General features: G+C 48.2%; 5 protein-coding genes across 5 annotated transcripts; 2 read left to right on the top strand and 3 right to left on the bottom strand.

Annotated features, from left to right (window-relative positions):
• Window positions 1–1,319: 1,319 nt before the first annotated feature.
• ANOM_004296 (phenylacetaldoxime dehydratase family protein) lies at window positions 1,320–2,345 on the bottom strand (the record flags this gene model as incomplete). Its single annotated transcript, XM_015549553.1, has 1 exon — window positions 1,320–2,345. One exon carries the CDS (start codon window positions 2,343–2,345, stop codon window positions 1,320–1,322), a length of 1,026 nt encoding a protein of 341 aa, XP_015409322.1.
• Window positions 2,346–3,156: 811 nt separating this feature from the next.
• ANOM_004295 (dihydrodipicolinate synthase family protein) lies at window positions 3,157–4,083 on the top strand (the record flags this gene model as incomplete). The annotated part of the gene is made up of 1 exon (XM_015549552.1): window positions 3,157–4,083. One exon carries the CDS (start codon window positions 3,157–3,159, stop codon window positions 4,081–4,083), a length of 927 nt encoding a protein of 308 aa, XP_015409342.1.
• A 4,966-nt stretch (window positions 4,084–9,049) lies between these two features.
• Window positions 9,050–12,297, bottom strand: ANOM_004294 (uncharacterized protein; the record flags this gene model as incomplete). The annotated part of the gene is made up of 3 exons (XM_015549551.1): window positions 9,050–9,954; window positions 10,023–11,949; window positions 12,003–12,297. Coding segments are annotated over 3 exons (3,090 nt in total), but the record flags the coding sequence as incomplete, so codon positions are not given.
• Window positions 12,298–13,210: 913 nt separating this feature from the next.
• ANOM_004293 (putative histone acetyltransferase (MysT1)) lies at window positions 13,211–14,275 on the top strand (the record flags this gene model as incomplete). Its single annotated transcript, XM_015549550.1, has 1 exon — window positions 13,211–14,275. One exon carries the CDS (start codon window positions 13,211–13,213, stop codon window positions 14,273–14,275), a length of 1,065 nt encoding a protein of 354 aa, XP_015409337.1.
• A 482-nt stretch (window positions 14,276–14,757) lies between these two features.
• ANOM_004292 (chaperonin-containing T-complex subunit CCT6) lies at window positions 14,758–16,792 on the bottom strand (the record flags this gene model as incomplete). The annotated part of the gene is made up of 7 exons (XM_015549549.1): window positions 14,758–15,984; window positions 16,043–16,216; window positions 16,272–16,292; window positions 16,346–16,387; window positions 16,444–16,465; window positions 16,519–16,613; window positions 16,683–16,792. Coding segments are annotated over 7 exons (1,647 nt in total), but the record flags the coding sequence as incomplete, so codon positions are not given.
• Window positions 16,793–16,830: the final 38 nt, after the last annotated feature.

Below are 16,830 nucleotides of genomic sequence, written 5' to 3'. Positions count from 1 at the left end.
CCTTACATGCGAGGACCCACTGGCTGTCAACTTCACATAAGGACTTATACACATTTGACCCATGGATGCTAGGGTAAAAGCGGGTCTCGTCCCTCGCGCTGGTAACAACCACGCTGCGTGGGTTTGTGTCGGGCACTCGCCATGACCCGCTTGTCAGTGAAGAGGTACCGACCACATATTGATAGACAACTGAACTCGACATTGACACAGACCAGACTTGGCAGGTTTCCTCCCAAGTATCGCCGTTGCTGCCGGTATCATGCTCCGTATAAGTAAACTGCCCACCAAGATGGTACTACAGCCAGTCGTCCAGGAAAGATGTTAATTGCACATCCTTGAGTGACATCTGTGGGTGTGGCTCGACAGTCCGAGGACTTGCGTGTTTGCACGTCTCTGGACAATTCCACCACCTGGTACAACTGACTCCTTACACGACATCTGAAGGGTAGCCTTGATGGAATAGTCGTATTCAGCTTCAGCTCATAATTTGGCGCATCGCCGTAGGACTGAATGGCGGCAGCAGGCGTCACGAAATGTCAAACTTGTCAGTAACTTCATCTTGAGTTTCCATGGTCGGGCATGAAATGAGTTTGCCTAAGACCTGCTCCACAACCCAGCTCTTTGTCAGTTTATTGACATGTTGCCCAATGGATGAAGAGTGCCTGGCATGGATTTCATGTACGATTAATACGAAAAGGATTCATTATAGAAGATAACAATAGGAGCGGACAGACAGAACATATATGCATTAAGAGGATGGAGCCGATTGGCCATCAATAGGGGATTAGTTATATCAAGCAAAATTGGATGTTCCTAGGTTATTCAACCCAAATTGTGAGTAATTATATTCACTAGAGTAGTCTAATGCTGCAAGGAGCTAAATCCCTATCCTCAAATGGATATTCGCTTAGCCAGCATCTAACCTTTATTTTGCTCGGCTGAGATTTCTTAATAGTACTAGGTTGCTGGCGCCGATCGGGGTTGGTTGGAGACTTTAGCGGCCATTTGCGATCAAAGTGGTTGTTGTGTACTGAACGGGATCTAAAAGCGGCCCGATGCGGACTGCAGAAGCGATCAACCGACGATCGGAGCTTGCCCTAACTCGGCCAAACCCATTAATCCCAATGACGACACCCAACCTGCGACTTTTACAACTGAATATATGTGCAACTAGAAAACATTTCACCTATACTCGATAATAACTTAAAATACAAAAATCACGCGTATACTAATACATAACCATAAATAATACAAGAAGATACCATCCAATTTTGAAAACTTTCACATCAACATAACCAACGTGGGATGCCCACAAACGGTCAACCCCAATTCAATCCCATCAACCCCGTCCCCTCAATACATCCAACATACTCACACTCCATATCTTTCCCCTTCAAGATGCTAGTCTCAACCCACAAGCGCAACTGCCCAGGCAATTCAGTCATCACACCCTTCGGCCCATAACTCTGCGCGAACTCGCGTCGCAGCTTAACATGCCCTGCATTCTCCCTCCCAAATTTTTGCATTGCCTCCATATCCAAGAAATAGAACAGCTGTACCTTGTCGTTGAAGCTTAACTCCCGCGGCGGGGAATCGGCGTCCTTGTACGTCCCACTGTCAGGGCGGTAGCATAATCTCGAATCCAAAATCCCCTTTTCTGGGCCCGCTTCGACTAGATCGCATATCCAATTTGTTGTTAGCTGGTCGAAGTTCTCGAGCCAGTGCTCTTTTTCCTCTGGGAGGATAAGACCGTGGTCTTGACCCTCGACCACAAATGCTATGTTATCCGGTAGAGTGGGAAGTTGGATTCTTCCTCTGCGGATGGGCAGATTGCTGCCGGTGCTGGGCGTAATAGACAATGGATGTGTCCTGGTCGGCTTCTTGGTGACTGGAGTGGGGAGTTTACTCTCCCTCTTATTGACATCACTCATCCGATCATAGTAGCATCCCCAATACCCCGATTTATCAAGAATTGACTCGAATTTACCCAAGGGTGCCATGCCAGATGGACGGTCTGTGATGCTCGTTCCATGTTGCGTCTTGCCAGGCGGCATAGTGAGAATCTCGCGGTACACGCCGGCGTCGTCAGGGAGGGAGCCCCAGAACGAGGCGACAGGCTCACTGGTCCACCATTTCTGATACGCGGCGGTGGAGGGCCAATATGTGAGCCAGACGCGGGTTGGGACGGGGTTGTCCTGTTCGAGGTTTTCAATGCGGGCGGGCTGGTTGACTATCAGGCTGTCAAAGATGTTTATGAGGGTAGAGTTGTCCCTGGAAGGGTCGTGTTGGATTCCAAAGACCGCGGTGACAATGGGGGTTCCTGCGGGTAGTTTTACTCCCCACATTTTGAATATCAGGTAATCGTTATTCCGTGAGAAACACCAGTGTACTATGTTTGATAGACACTTCGTTGGTCAATGAATTACATCGGGTACTAAACCCCTTTTACACTATAAACCCCTAGCTACTTGTAGACAAATTTGGCCTTTGACATAGTATAGATTCAGTACTCTGGAGTAGATTCCCGCTAGTGCGATTCCGCATATTTCCGCCTTTGACATGGTGGAGGTTTGGTAGGTTTCAGCCAGCGTGATTCCGCAGGTTTCCGCAGGGGTCAGTTAGTCAGTTATTCTAGGCTCTACGGCCTGGCCTTCCCTTCCAGCCTACCCGCTTGTATCTCCAATGTTTGGTCTAGATCATTACTGCTGTTGGGTAGATGCGTCAATTCCCAAGGAAGGAAGAAATTGGTTTCACAATTCGGTCGAGTCATTGAGAATGAAGTGGAGACAAAGACTATGATCTCTGCCTTAGCTTTCCGTGGTTTAGTGAAATAATTCGTAATGTCGTGCAAATATAACATTACGTAGAGACGGAAACGAAAGAGTAGGCCCGAATGGTAAGTTAGAGCCTTCTACTGTATCTCACCTATATCGAGTTCCGGTTTCTCGGAGGCGGCTGACGCGGAGTACGGACGTACAAACCAGAAGCATATATCTCGATTACGAAGGTGGCGCCCTTCCGGCCACAGTGAAGCAGTTGATACCTTTATATAAATTCACAGACAGGACCCTTTGCCATCGGGCCAAACACAACATTTATTCTACTATGAGTGCACTATCGCTTAGTCGCGGATCATCGATTGATAGAAGTCTCAATATGAGAAATACACGGAACATTTTTGAAGGCCTCGTGGCGTTTCCTATTACTCCTACGGATTCGCATGGCATCGTCAATACTGCCACACTCGGTCGAATTATTGAGAGGCTAGATATTCCGGGTGTTGATTCGATTGGATTGCTGGGGAGTACGGGGACCTACATGTATCTGACAAGAGCACAACGCAAGCGGGCATTGGACGCGGCCATACAAACTCTGCAAGGCAGAAAACCACTCATTGTTTCTGTTGGTGCACTTCGTACAGATGATGCACAGCAATTGGCCAAGGATGCTGAAGAAGCGGGCGCCGATGGGCTGCTACTTGCACCTGTCTCGTACAATCCGTTGAGTGAAGAGGAAGTCTACCAGCATTACGAGTCGGTCACTGGTTCAACCACGTTACCCCTCTGTATCTACAATACTCCGAGCACGACTCACTTTACCTTCAGTGACACACTTCTTGCTTGCATTGCAGGGCTGCCAAATGTCGTTGCGCTTAAGCAACCCGCCCCCGCTTCTGAGGCGACAGAAAGACATGAAGCACTTCGCGCAAAGCTTCCGTCTGGCTTTTCTATCGGATACAGTGCGGACTGGCTGGTGGCTGACTCGCTTTTGGCAGGAGGCTCTGCATGGTACAGTGTGATTGCGGGAGTACTCCCCGCACCATCAGTCGCGCTGATGGCTGCCATTCGCAAAGGAGACGATATCGAAGTGAGGCGTATCTCGGCTCTTTTCCAGCCAATGTGGGACCTGTTTGAAGAGCTAAGTGACCTCAAGGTGGCTTTTGCACTGGCTAACGAGCTTGACCTTTGCAAAGCAGCGCCCCCTCGGCCTATTCTCCCCATAGCTGCTTCACATCACAATCGGATTCGCTCTGCGTTGGCGAGGCTGAATGAAGGCATAAAGGAGATGCCTTGGAAAATATGAAGCGAGCTTAAGAGTTCTCAAAGGGCTGACCGATATGACTAAAGAGGCAAAAGCTAGGAACTAAGAATGTGCGCAGATGGCATTCAGAGATTGGTAAGAAGATTAAGTAGATAGGTCTGTAGAGATTATGGGAGGAAATAGTGTTCCCCTTATGTAGATCTTAAACTTCATATAATGATATCAACTGCCCGGATGGTCTAGTGGTATGATTCGCGCTTAGGGCTCACCCAAAGCATTGCATGACTGCGCGAGGTCCCCGGTTCGATCCCGGGTTCGGGCCTTCTTTTTTTACCACCATTTTTGTTTCTCTATAGCATTCATTCTTAGATGCACCAATCAACCTTGTACCCGATGTACAGTAGCAATGGCAATGGTAATTGAATGAATATCAACTGTACACCAGAAAATTCTCCATACCTTGGAGTGCGGCGATGATGATATGATGTGCCAACCAACGATGGATGCTGTGATTGCAAGGCTGTCGTGGGAAGCATTTTCTTCATTTTCTTACTTTTCTGTTATTATTCCCACCATCTAATGGAACTACTAGATGGATTATTCAATTGGAAGGGGAGTGTCATGGCAGTGAATATAGAGGTAGGTTTGTTTGTTGTGCTTGTTTCGTTGTTATACGACGCTCCTCCTCCTTACGTTATTTTGTTGAACAGAGCCTGTATTCTTATCGTAGTACAGTATGTCCGCCATGATAAGTGTTTCTAATTCGAATTGTATTTGCTGCCTACTTATATGATTGGCGGTGATTGGATGGTATAAAATTGTATATCAATCCCACTTTACCCGGCTTAAAAGAGATATAGCATGTAGTACAACCGGCTAGGAGGCATTTCTATGACCACTATATATATGGTAGGCATGAACTAATATCGTCAATCACGCCAGTAAAAATGAAAAGTCGCTACAGCGCAGGTAGCGCCGACATTTACTGCTGGGCTCTGGCCCATTACATTGTACGGCCTCAAGGAATTCTGAATATGTATACATAAATTCGAGCTGGTACTATAGATAACTGTCGAATTTACTATTGAGGCCTTTGCGGAATGCTGAGGAGTAGAGAATCCCTTTACCTTGCAATATAAGCCGCAAACTTTGGAAGGAATCGGTGTCCTGCTCGATTGAGAGTAGACATTTCTTACCTTCTTGAATCTCCTCTGGATTGTTATAGACCAGCCGGAGTTGCTTAAGGATCGTTTTATATTCGTGTATATTATTATCGCGAGCGGTTGCAAGCTGTGGAGGCACCATTGCTCGAACCTTCAAGTTGGGGTTGAGGACATATTAAATCTGCGCTATATCCTCCCCAGCAGAAGAACTGTCGGTAGCAATTTTAACATGATCTATTGTGTCCTATATGTGATACTTGATTGAACTACCGGGGAATCTCTCTGGGCCGGAAAGTGAATGTTTTAGTCGTTTTGGTGATGATGCTAAATCGTCTGTCTTTAGCTATCGATCCCGTGTTGAACTTTGATTGAGGGGGCGAATTCAGCACTAGGCTAGGGGCGTAGCAAGTCCACCTCAATGATAAATTAAGGTAGCAGGAGAATCGCAAAGAAGGAAGGGGGGGCTGTTATTGTAAAACGAGCAAAGCAAACAAGGATAAAATCACTACAGTCATAAGACCTCCCCTCATGTAGGCTTAATTCAAGAAAACTAGACATCTACTGCCCGGATGGTCTAGTGGTATGATTCGCGCTTAGGGCTCACCCAAAGCATTGCATAACTGCGCGAGGTCCCCGGTTCGATCCCGGGTTCGGGCCTATGTTTTTGTCCATTCTATCTAGTATTTCGCAGTACCATAATTGAAGTTCCCTAGTTTCCCGGGTCCAGGATTTCTTTCTGTCTTTTTTAGTCTGTTACTTTGCATTCAATCAATGGATCTGTGTGTTACAGCACTTGTGAAAGAAGTGTTAAGCCCAAATTAATTTGACTGAGTATTGTTGCTGTTGAACTGTTTATATAAGCCCAAGGAAGGAACGGATAGTTATATTTGCAGTGGATTCAGCGCGGTGGGTAGAGGCATTCTTGTGACATGCATGGTTAGATCTGGGACCTGATCTGTTACTCTCCTCCGATTCCAAGTATAAACGTGCGTCCAATCCTGCTATTGATGGGGCTGTCAGCGGGTCGTTCGTAGCTGATATGCTAGTTACCGAATCTCATGGGTAAGACCAGCATAAGACTGCATTAAGTCGTTTGACCATTAAGTATCTGGGTACTTACTGCCAGATTAGGGCCTGCCCCAAGGAAACGGTATTTACCTACCTAAGCATACAACGATAACTATAAACACCGGGTTGGATCACTAAATAAGCAAGAAGCACAACTATTCTGACAGCCTCTAGTATTGATCCTACTAAGTGACCCTACCCAAGGATTAGGGTGGACCTTTCGTGGGGGTTTAGAGAATCTAGAGATTGAGTAAACCCAAGCAATGTATAAGAGACATAACCAGGGCATTATATCCCACAAGACTAAAAGATCAGATAATTCTGGACCAACGATCCAGAATGCCCTAGGGTCACCTATATAGTATACCGCCGTTACACAAGGGCCAATTCTAATGAGCTATGTCCCCCATCCTCTCCTCTTGTCACTATCTTTCCGTCTAACATGGTTTATATATCCCTTAATGTGATAAAAGCGCCGTGTCCTCCTACGATACCATAATCAAATACTCGTGCGTCGTATCTGTACTTTATCCCGGTCTCCCCTCTCCATAACTCTCCTCCCAGGAGCTTCCCCCCTTGTTTGGACTTGACTCCCGCAGCCATTATAGTAGGCTGACACCCCCTACTTATTACATGATCATGTATGGTACATATACTAGGTAGCCGTTTGCCATAGCCTAGAGGAATCAAACAAGTTCTTCGTTCTTTCGTGGACTGTACCGGCCGGTAGTATAGGAATGTACGTGCGACGACGCGAGCAGCGAACATCGGAATGAGATAGAATAGCGGTGGTGACCGACGCACCCGCTTTACACTATGCTAACAGCAGTCTCCAAATATGGTCGGATGCCCTGACCGATGCTGGCGCCCATGAATCGCTCCTCGAATGTGCGAAGCGCACTGTAGTCTCCGAGACCTCTAGCCTCTCCCATATCGGGCTCGTATCCTGTCCAGCTCTCGATGCCAGCCGCGACCAACACACGTTATCCGAACTGCCTTCGACTCAGTATGCTATGTTTCCGTAGGACCCGACCGGAGGGGCTGCAGATCGTCTACAATTTGCGAGGGTATGGATCCTTCATGGCTGGACTTACTAACGCAATATCACATTGCAGGATACGCTGCGAAACCTAGGTAGGACAGTACATTTTACTTTATATTCCGTATAGTATTGAATGTTGGGATGAAATGCCTAATCCGCTTATTGTTTAACTACCCCATACGTAGACAGGTATGAATAATATTGTTGTGGGCCGCTAGGCCAACCAGGGCTATGGCTATGATCTAAGCGCATGGCCATGGGGTTTGGATTTTAGGATGTCTAGCTTATGTGGTGAGTGGGAGTGCGCTTCCTTGGCTAGATTCGTAGCCGTCTCTGGAAGGTAAGAACAAGAGGTAAAAAGATAGCGAAAGGAGGTAAAGAGGCAGCGGAGGTAAAGAGGGAACGAAAAGAGGGGTGGAAAAAAGAGGCCCGAACCCGGGATCGAACCGGGGACCTCGCGCAATCATGCAATGCTTTGGGTGAGCCCTAAGCGCGAATCATACCACTAGACCATCCGGGCAGTAGATGTCTAGATTTCTTGAATTAAGCCTACATGAGGGAATTTTTAGCGACCACTGCAATTTCAAAACAGCTAATCTTACATACAAGTTCATGAGTTTATCTTGTACCTCTAGTGCTTTCATTCACCGGTCAAATTCAGCCAACAGACGAGCAAAGTGTCAGATAGCTGGGATACATCAAGGACATTCATTGCATGGCATTGCAAGCAGCACAACCGATTGTGGAGCAGACGTAGAAGATACTCTAGATATCAAACCTCAGTGATAGTGAACATGCAAGCCAGGATAGCTGTGATATCACGAGCTCAGCCTCGCAGAACATCTGAGACTTGCTCTCTGTGGCGGAGCGAAAAGCAATATTCCGGAGCATATTCAAGAGCCTACATCTAGTATTCTCCATGTCAGATACCCGTGGCCAAGAACCGGACTATTTAAATGATAGCGTTGATTGGCTGGAATTGGGTGACTATTGTGCTTTTCTAAAAATATGAAACACTGCAAGTTCCTGGGTCCTAGAAGTTGCATCCTTGCTGCAGGCAGCACGGACTAGGTTTAATCTTTAAATCCACTATCATATACTTTAAAAGCTTTTAGTATAAACTAGATGAGATTCAAAAATAGATACCTCCTCCATAGTAGATAGAGCTCGGTAGAAATTCTGGACGGTTTCTATTGTGAATGCTTCCTTAACTTGACCTATTGTATTTCATGTATGAGTCTATCAAAATTTGAATCCTTCAGCTATACTTTTCATATTCAGGAGAGAGCAGGTAGCGGGGATATAGCTCTAAGTGCATTGCGTGGAGATTCATCAGGCATCTGAATATTCACCTGAAGACCCCAGAACGTGAGTGGCAAAGCGTGAGAAAAGTTGTGTGCTGTTGTATATCTTTTTATTTTCTGTATCGTCATACATATAGTTACCCTTGACTTATCCCTTGCTTATCCTAGGCATAAAATAGAGTCTACAAGATTAATCCTGGTGAATAGTTCACAAAGGGAATAAGATTTTGAAATCAAATTGTTAATATAATAAGTAGCCCGCCTACACCAGAGCAGTACCACAGTAGAGGAGAACATAGCAATCATTCCTGAACACCAAACTCCCGACGAAGTACTAACCAAGAAATAGAAATATGGGCAAACAGCTAGTGGCAGACTTTACTTCAGATAGTGAGATCGTTCAAAAGTAATACAGCAAAAGAATGCAGTCATCACCTCACTGATCCTTGTTGCTCGTAAGCCTTCCGCTCTTCCTCAATCATCTCAATAGCATCTGATACCCTGCCATCCACTGCTGCCGCATACACAGCGATCCTCTGAAGTCCGCCTTCCTCGGCGCTTCCATAGCCCAAGCTAGCCAGAGCAGACACACAGTCATCAATGCTGCGTTGTCTTCCAGGACCGCTCTCAGCCGTAGATGTGCTTGGGCGGGGCATGGCATCACTGCGGTATGATCGCCGATTGAAGGTATTCGTCGGGCCCATCTCCCTACCATCCCGGAGGGAATTACGTTCAGTAGCCCGTCGCCTTAGGGGCCTGGTATTATCATGAGACTCTTCAGCTCGTAGGGTATCCCACGGACCCGAATGTCTTCGAGACGGATGGAAAGATCTCACAGTCCTGGGGCGACGGCGGTAGCATGAGGCAGACATACGATCGCTGTTGTTTTGCTGCTGCACAGCATCGGTTTCTAGCGACGAAGGGCGCGGTTGATAACTATCTTGAGGGTCCTGGGGAAATGCACCGGGTAGGTTTGGTGGTGTCGGCCCATACAAACTGTCATGGCTGTCAACTCCGACACTCCTCTGGAGAGTCGATCTAGTTCTGGAAGTGGAAGCTTCACTAGACGATTCTGCTCCGCCGCGTTGTTCAGCCAGAAAGTGTGCGTCCAACTGTGACACCGGTGGGAAACGGCGTTCTTCAGGCTCACGACTGAGATCTGGGAGCTGCGTAGATGTGTTGTTGCTTACCATAGGTTGTTGAGGAGAACCTTCAGGCAAGAGCGAGGGATATAGAGTATTGAGTCGTTCCGAGTCCAAAAGTGAGGAGCCAACCAAGCTGGTTTCGCTAGAAGACGCCCTAGCTGATTGGCGGATATCGCTCGAGCAGAGGTCCGCTACAGTCAAGGGCGCCGATCTCTGCTCGTTGGATGAACCATGTTCTCCAATAGTTTGCGGTTCAGACGTCTGCCCCACTCTAGTTGGGGCAATAGAGGAAGACTGAAGCTCCGAAGGCGCTTGTGCTGATTAGAATGCTCTTCACGGCCCTGTGATGTGTCCAGCGTGGTGATCGGAGAGTGATCACTGATCTCCAGATTGATCGAGTGTCCATCTATATGAGCACCTTGCAAAGCGTCCAACGCCGCCTTTGCTGCGTGGATGGAAGGGAAGCGCAGGTAGCCAAAGCCTGCGTGCCTTCCTGTCTCTGCATCTAGCGGCAAATGTACATCAACTAAGAATCCCTTGGAAGCGAAAACATCGCGAATCATTGCTTCGTGAACACCGAATCCCACATTACCAATGAAAAGTGATGCTCCGGCAGAGCTAGCTGTGAACGAAGAGGGCAAGTCGTGTTCAGAATGGCGAATTGTTTCAGGTGCCGGTGCTCCATTGCCATTCTGCCTATGGTGGAACGCAGGCCAGTCTCTATGCCGGTGGCGAGGTGGTCGCGGAGGTACAGGCAGGACACTTGTCGGGGGATAAAATGGCCCGTGGTGTGGAGCATGTGGGTGAGGAGAATGGGAGAGGAAGCCATGTGGTGGGGGAGGAGGCGGAGGGGGATGTTGGTGATGATGATGATGATGATGAGGAGGAGGGGGAGGAGGAGGGTGAGGTCCGTGAGGATGTCCATGAGGTGGAGGGGGACCATGGTGTGGCCAGAACACGGGAGGAGGCACTGGGAATGGCGGAGGTGGATAGAACGTGTTTGGCGTGGCGAACGGAGGTCGGACATTGCGGGATGAGGGATGAGGCCTGTGAGGAAGGGGGTGTGGTCTGTTCCATAAGCTAGGAAACTGCGTGTGAATATCTGGGCTTGGTGGAGATGTCGGCGACGAAGACCCTGGCTGTTGGCGTGACGCCATCGAAGGATCGGCGTTGTGATTCGTGGGCACTGAGACTTCCGGTGATTCAACCTCCGTCGATGGAGCAGTTGGTGTCTCGATTGCCAAAGGTTCTTTCTCGTTCTCGCAATTTGCGGCTGGAGTGGATTGCTGAGCTTCGGGTGATGTTGTCGAGATATCAGGCCGGGCGCCAGCAGTGGGCTCGGTTGGCTGTGAATCTCCAGGGGCTCGCTGATTTTGGGTTCTTGAGACATTGCATCTAAACTCGGATTCGAAGGCCTCAAACAATGTGTTTCCCATGTGGCCAAGTTCGGATGCCATGTTACGAAGTCCCTCTATAGTTGCGGCTGGGGTAGGTAGTTCAGTTTGAAAAAGATATCCGGCTCTTTGTCCTCCCACAGCCGATGCGTTATTGAGTGCTTGGATCAGGTGCCTCGCCTGACTATCCAAAGCTGCAAGGGCTACTTGCACCGACGACCCAACATGTTCTGGAAGAGTGCGTTGAACATTCTGTAACTGCCGCTCGAATTCCGGCAGCCTAGATCTCACACCAGCACCAATCATTTCAGCACCCTCGACCAGATTGTGCAGAGCATGTATAAAGGCATCGCCCGGATGCTGACGTCGGTCATTGGATTCTGTTCTTGCTGGCGTCTCGGCCGAAGGCTCTGGTTGAGCGTTGCCGTCACGCACGGTGGTAGTAGCATTCAAAATCCTGGCCATCTCAGCCTCAAATGCGGCCAAGAGCGGCTCTGGAACATCAGTCATAGTGGGGCCAGGATTCTCACAACTGGAGTTAGGCTCCTCCTGTGCATTAGATTGAGAAGCATCCGCGGCTGCAGGAACCGTGTCGATCTCATTCCTATCCTGATGGTCTTCCAAGTGAGGCTTATATTCAAACTTCTTCCATAGGTTCTTCACTGAGTTAGACCGTCGAATGTCGAATATATGCATCGGCCCAGGGGCGATCGATTCCAGCGTCGGTTGTGGAATGGCAGAAGTATCAACGGGTTCTTCTAAACGCTGGGAAAGCTCGAGAGATGACCCCACCTACAATTCACTATTAGCATGGTAGACAGATATGTTTGTATGAGGAGACATACTGTGATGAGCTCGTCGTCGTCATCATCGACGTATGTAAGCCGGGCTCTAGGATGATTCGTCGTTATCTCATCATACTCTGTAGCAGACAACTGGACAATGCCCTGATGGTGACTCTCAAGGGTACTGCGGTCTTCTACCACGGCATGATCAAGACTTTGAGATGCAGCGAGACTGTCTTGGGATGAAGATCGATGAAGATCTCTTATCTGAAAAGGTTTCAACATTTTGGCTTTCACTAAAATAGCCGCTCGGGGCAACGGGAAGGGTATATTCGGAAAGAGACGACAGCGTAATAGATAGACAGAGAAACGAGAGGCGAGATCGTGTTAATTCGACCGATGGATTTCAAGACAAAGAGTGAAAAAGAACAGGAGACGTGAGATTAAAGATGGACTAGCCAGAGGTCGGGAGTAACATGAAGCTTGCTGATGAGGCGAAGGTGACGAGAGGCTATGCTGTTGCCTATGCGAGAGCGATGGCAAAAGCAAGTTAAGACGGTAGGTAGGTTACTACTCTTCCTACCTACCAAAGGAAAGCGTTGCCCATTGTCATCCGGATGGCGAAAAGCTGTGTAACGAATCAAGTTCGAAAGGGATATAGGCAACCGAGTTAGTTTCGTCGGAGACGGAGGAGAGAATTGCTTGTTGCGGTCGACAAAAGGATTTAATAGTAGAGTTAATGCGATAACTCCAGTAAATTTAGAGGTAAAGCTTTGGCCCCGCATGACAGGCAGTGATTGGAATATGGCCGCTATCAAGTGACCCTCATCTTACGTACTCCCGCAGGCTTAAACCCTTTTCGAGCCTTTGATTTGATGTTTTATTACATGAACTTTCTTTCATGTGTGCTGCTGCAGCACCTGCCGCTTGAATATTGGCAGGAACAGTATTGTTTCTTGGTATTGTCATGATTGTTATGACACGATTATCATTCTTCCTCAATTGAGTATGTCATAACACATGTTCTCACTTGGTTTGAACCTTCTCTCTAATTGGAATCGGTGATTCCGTTCCTAAAGCTATCGCAACGCTGTGATACCCGCTCTCTTTGACCGCGACAAACACGTCCTATACCAACCACGCCAATGGCCATCCCTTCAGAAATACGCATCAAAGGCAAATCCACACCTATAGATCACCGGACGGAGTTTTAAAATCCTCCCGCTTGCTCTCGCGATTCCCTCGCCCTTTCTCGTCGCAAACACTCCATGGCGCCTCCCAACAATGCCCCGTCGCACACGAAACCGTCCGCGGACCGTAACGTGAAACACGTCGTGCTAGGTGACCTCCTTTTTCAGACCTGGTACCAGTCCATCTACCCAGAAGACCTTGTGAGCAAGGATACGGATCGGTTATACGTCTGTCGCTGGTGTTTCCGGTATTCGTGCGACACAGACGCCTATGCCAAACACACACGGGTTTGCGAAAACCGAACGACACCTCCGGGGACCAAGGTCTACGACCATGGCGGGTACGCCGTATGGGAGGTAGACGGTGAGGACCATAAACTATTTGCGCAGAATCTCTCCCTGTTCGCGAAACTATTCCTCGATCATAAGTCGGTCTTTTTCGATGTCGCGTCCTTCCTCTACTACCTCCTCACGTTCACGGACCCCGATGATCCAGAAAATTATTATATCCTGGGATTCTTCTCAAAAGAGAAGCTCTCATGGGACGCAAACAACCTTGCTTGCATTTTGATCTTCCCTCCGTATCAGCATAAACAGCTGGGCAAGCTGTTGATGGGTGTGAGTTATAAACTGAGTGATTGGGAAAAAGACGGAGGTTTGATAGGTGGGCCGGAAAAACCACTAAGTGAGATGGGACGAAAGAGCTATAGTCGATTCTGGGAGGAACGGATTGCTCGATATTTACTATTACATGGCTCTGATTCTGCAGACATGGAGGACTCGCCACAGCAGAAGCCCAAGCCGTCCAAGGGCTCTCGCAAAAAGCATCCCCATGAAGTCATGACAGTACAGGATATAGGATTGGCCACCGGGATGTTAACGGAAGATGTCATCACAGCTCTCAAAGGCATGGGAATTGTTGAACCTACAACACCGACTAAAAAACGTAAGGCGAATCAAGATGCTGGCGAACCTGATGACGGCGGAACAGTGATGATACGAAAATCGGATGTGCTTGAATGGGCAAAAGCTCATCGTGTTACATTACGAGATCCTGTTAGAGATGAGGGCTTTCTTGGAAGATGGGCACCACGCGACACACCTGAAATCAGCGATTCAGGCAGTGGTGAGGGTGATGAGTAAATGTATAAAATTAATTTTGGCTACGCCAGATCTGGCAACCAGTATGTATTAGTATACTGTGATGATAGACCTTCATGAACTCAATGTTAAACCGAGCGAGATGAATGGACACGCATTATGAAGTAACTTAGTACCATCTAACTCCCGATCTTTGCCAGAGCCATATGACTCGCATACGGACAATGAATGGATACTTTACCTCGACTGAAGCATCGTACAGGCTGTTGTTAACTCCCCTTTGATTGCTGTTTCTATTGCTTTTGCTCATAATGTGACAGCCCAATCTCTATCAATGATTTGGATATCTTGCCACCACCGGCGTAGATTATTATTCAGGGCACACTAGATTACCCAAGCTCATTAGCATGGCGTTCTGTATTTATGGAATACATTTTGGCATCAACTATTTTTGAACGGGGAAAACCGAAGATAAATCCTGTCCGAGCTCCTTTACATGATCTGATCTATACGTTGTGACAGCATTACTCATCCATACCACCTGGTCCTCCCTGCTTACCCATCTGCCTGGCCTTCAGTAGCTCGTCGCACAGAAGCAAGTTAGAAGCGATACCAGTGCTTGATGCGACACAGTTGCGCAAGACACGGAAGGAATCGAAGACACCCTCCTGCACGGGGTCCATCGGCTCGCCAGTAGTCAAATCCAAACCAACAATGTTGCCGTCTGTCCGCTCATCTTGCAGGGCTGCCAAAGAGTCTTGAATGTCGTGACCTGAGTTGGCTGCAAGCGTCTTGGGAATGACCAAAAGGGCATCCGCAAAGGCGGCGACACCCCACTTAGCCTTACCCTTCACAGTCTTGCGGAAGTTCTCGGACGACAGATGGGCGGCGCAGGCAACTTGGAACGCACCGGCGCCGGGGATGACACAGCCATCGACGATGGAGTTGTACACGGACCGCAGGCCATCACGGACGGCATCCTTAACCTGAGCGATGGTATGCTGGTTGGGTCCCTTGATGAGGATGGTGACAGACTTGGGGTCCTTAACTTCTTCGACGAAAGTATACTTCTCTTCCCCGAGCTGGTGTTCGTAAACAAGACCGGCCCATCCGAGAACGTCAGGCGTTAAATCCTCTACACTGTTCTGGGCGACACCACCGCAGATCAACTGGAGACGCTCCATGTTTCTCCGCTTAGCTCTCCGAAGGGCAAGGATACCGTTCTTGCTAAGGACATCCAAGCTCAGGGGATCAATACCCTTTTGGTTGATAACAACGAAGTTCTTCTTCGGATCCAGGCCGCAGACCTGCTTCTTGAGCTCCACAATCTTCTGCAGTTTGGAGTCCACAAACTTGCGCTCACTCTCCACCAATTTATCTCGTTGTTCAGCAGAAGAGTAGTAGAAACCGGAGTTGATCTCTGATTTCTCATACTCTAAACTGACGTTCAAGGTGAGGATGAAAGCATTTTCAACCCTCTTAGGCATATCAGGGTGTCTTGCACCGTGGTCCAGGGCAAGACCACGAATGAGTTGGGTGTCGGAAGATGTGCGGTGTTGCATGGTCATGATCTCAACCATGTGCAGATCTGGCTTCTCGGGAGCTCTGTGGATAGCGAGAACGGCATCGACAATGTCGGGGGTAAGCTTCTCGGCAAGTGCACTGTTCAATTTCGTACTGAGCGAAGTCCGAGCGACAGACAGCAACAGCTCACGGTCGATTGCACGCTCAATCTTAAACTGATCAAGGAACTGTATACAAAAGTATCAGCCTCGACGCTCATATGAACACCAGTCTCTCAGTACTGACCTTAAGAGCCTCGTTCTTCGCGATCTCATATCCATCTGTGATTACTCTAGGGTGCAATCCTTCGGAGATGTAACGATCTGCCTGCTTCAGAAGTTCTCCCACCAACAACACCACGGAAGTTGTTCCATCACCAGTGATATCATCCTGTGCTGTCGCAGCTCGGGCAATCATGACCTTCGCCAAATCAGTATTCGAAGGGGTCTCTGGAAACGTGAGGAAGGCATCTTACGGCGGTGGGGTTTTGGATTTGCTGTACAAACATTAGCCTGTGCCTGAGGGTTCATAGATTTGCCTAAGCCTTACCATCTCTCGCAATAGCACATTTCCATCCTTAGTCAGTTTGATCTATTTTGCATGCTCATTAGGTAGCTGATTTTGCGATAAGGGGAAATATATCATACTCCGCCGGCACCGTCCACCAACCTAAATTTTGTCAGTGCTTTCCCGTCTTGCATCTATCACGTATGAGAACGTACATCTTCAATGTCCCGGAGGGGCCCAGGTTAGATTTAAGAACATCCTGGAGACCTTCACCAGCACTAATATTGACTCTCAAGGCTTCCGCCCTCCGCTGTGCAATGTTAATTTGCGTGTGACCACTGAGGGGCTACTTCTGAGGGGGAAATTATCAGTGACATACCCTCGACTCGGCCTTGGGATTAAGTAACTGAGTTGCAGACATTTTTGCTGAATGGGTAAATAACAATCAGCAATCCCCAGCGAACTAACTCGTAGAAAAACAGGCTTGCTGGTGCTATCGGCCCCAAAGAATAGCCCGCACTGGCACA

Source organism: Aspergillus nomiae (assembly GCF_001204775.2).
Source record: "Aspergillus nomiae NRRL 13137 chromosome Unknown contig00053, whole genome shotgun sequence".
Lineage (NCBI taxonomy): Eukaryota > Fungi > Ascomycota > Eurotiomycetes > Eurotiales > Aspergillaceae > Aspergillus > Aspergillus nomiae.
Note: the sequence above shows the minus strand (reverse complement) of the source record. Positions and strands in the feature narration are given on the sequence as shown.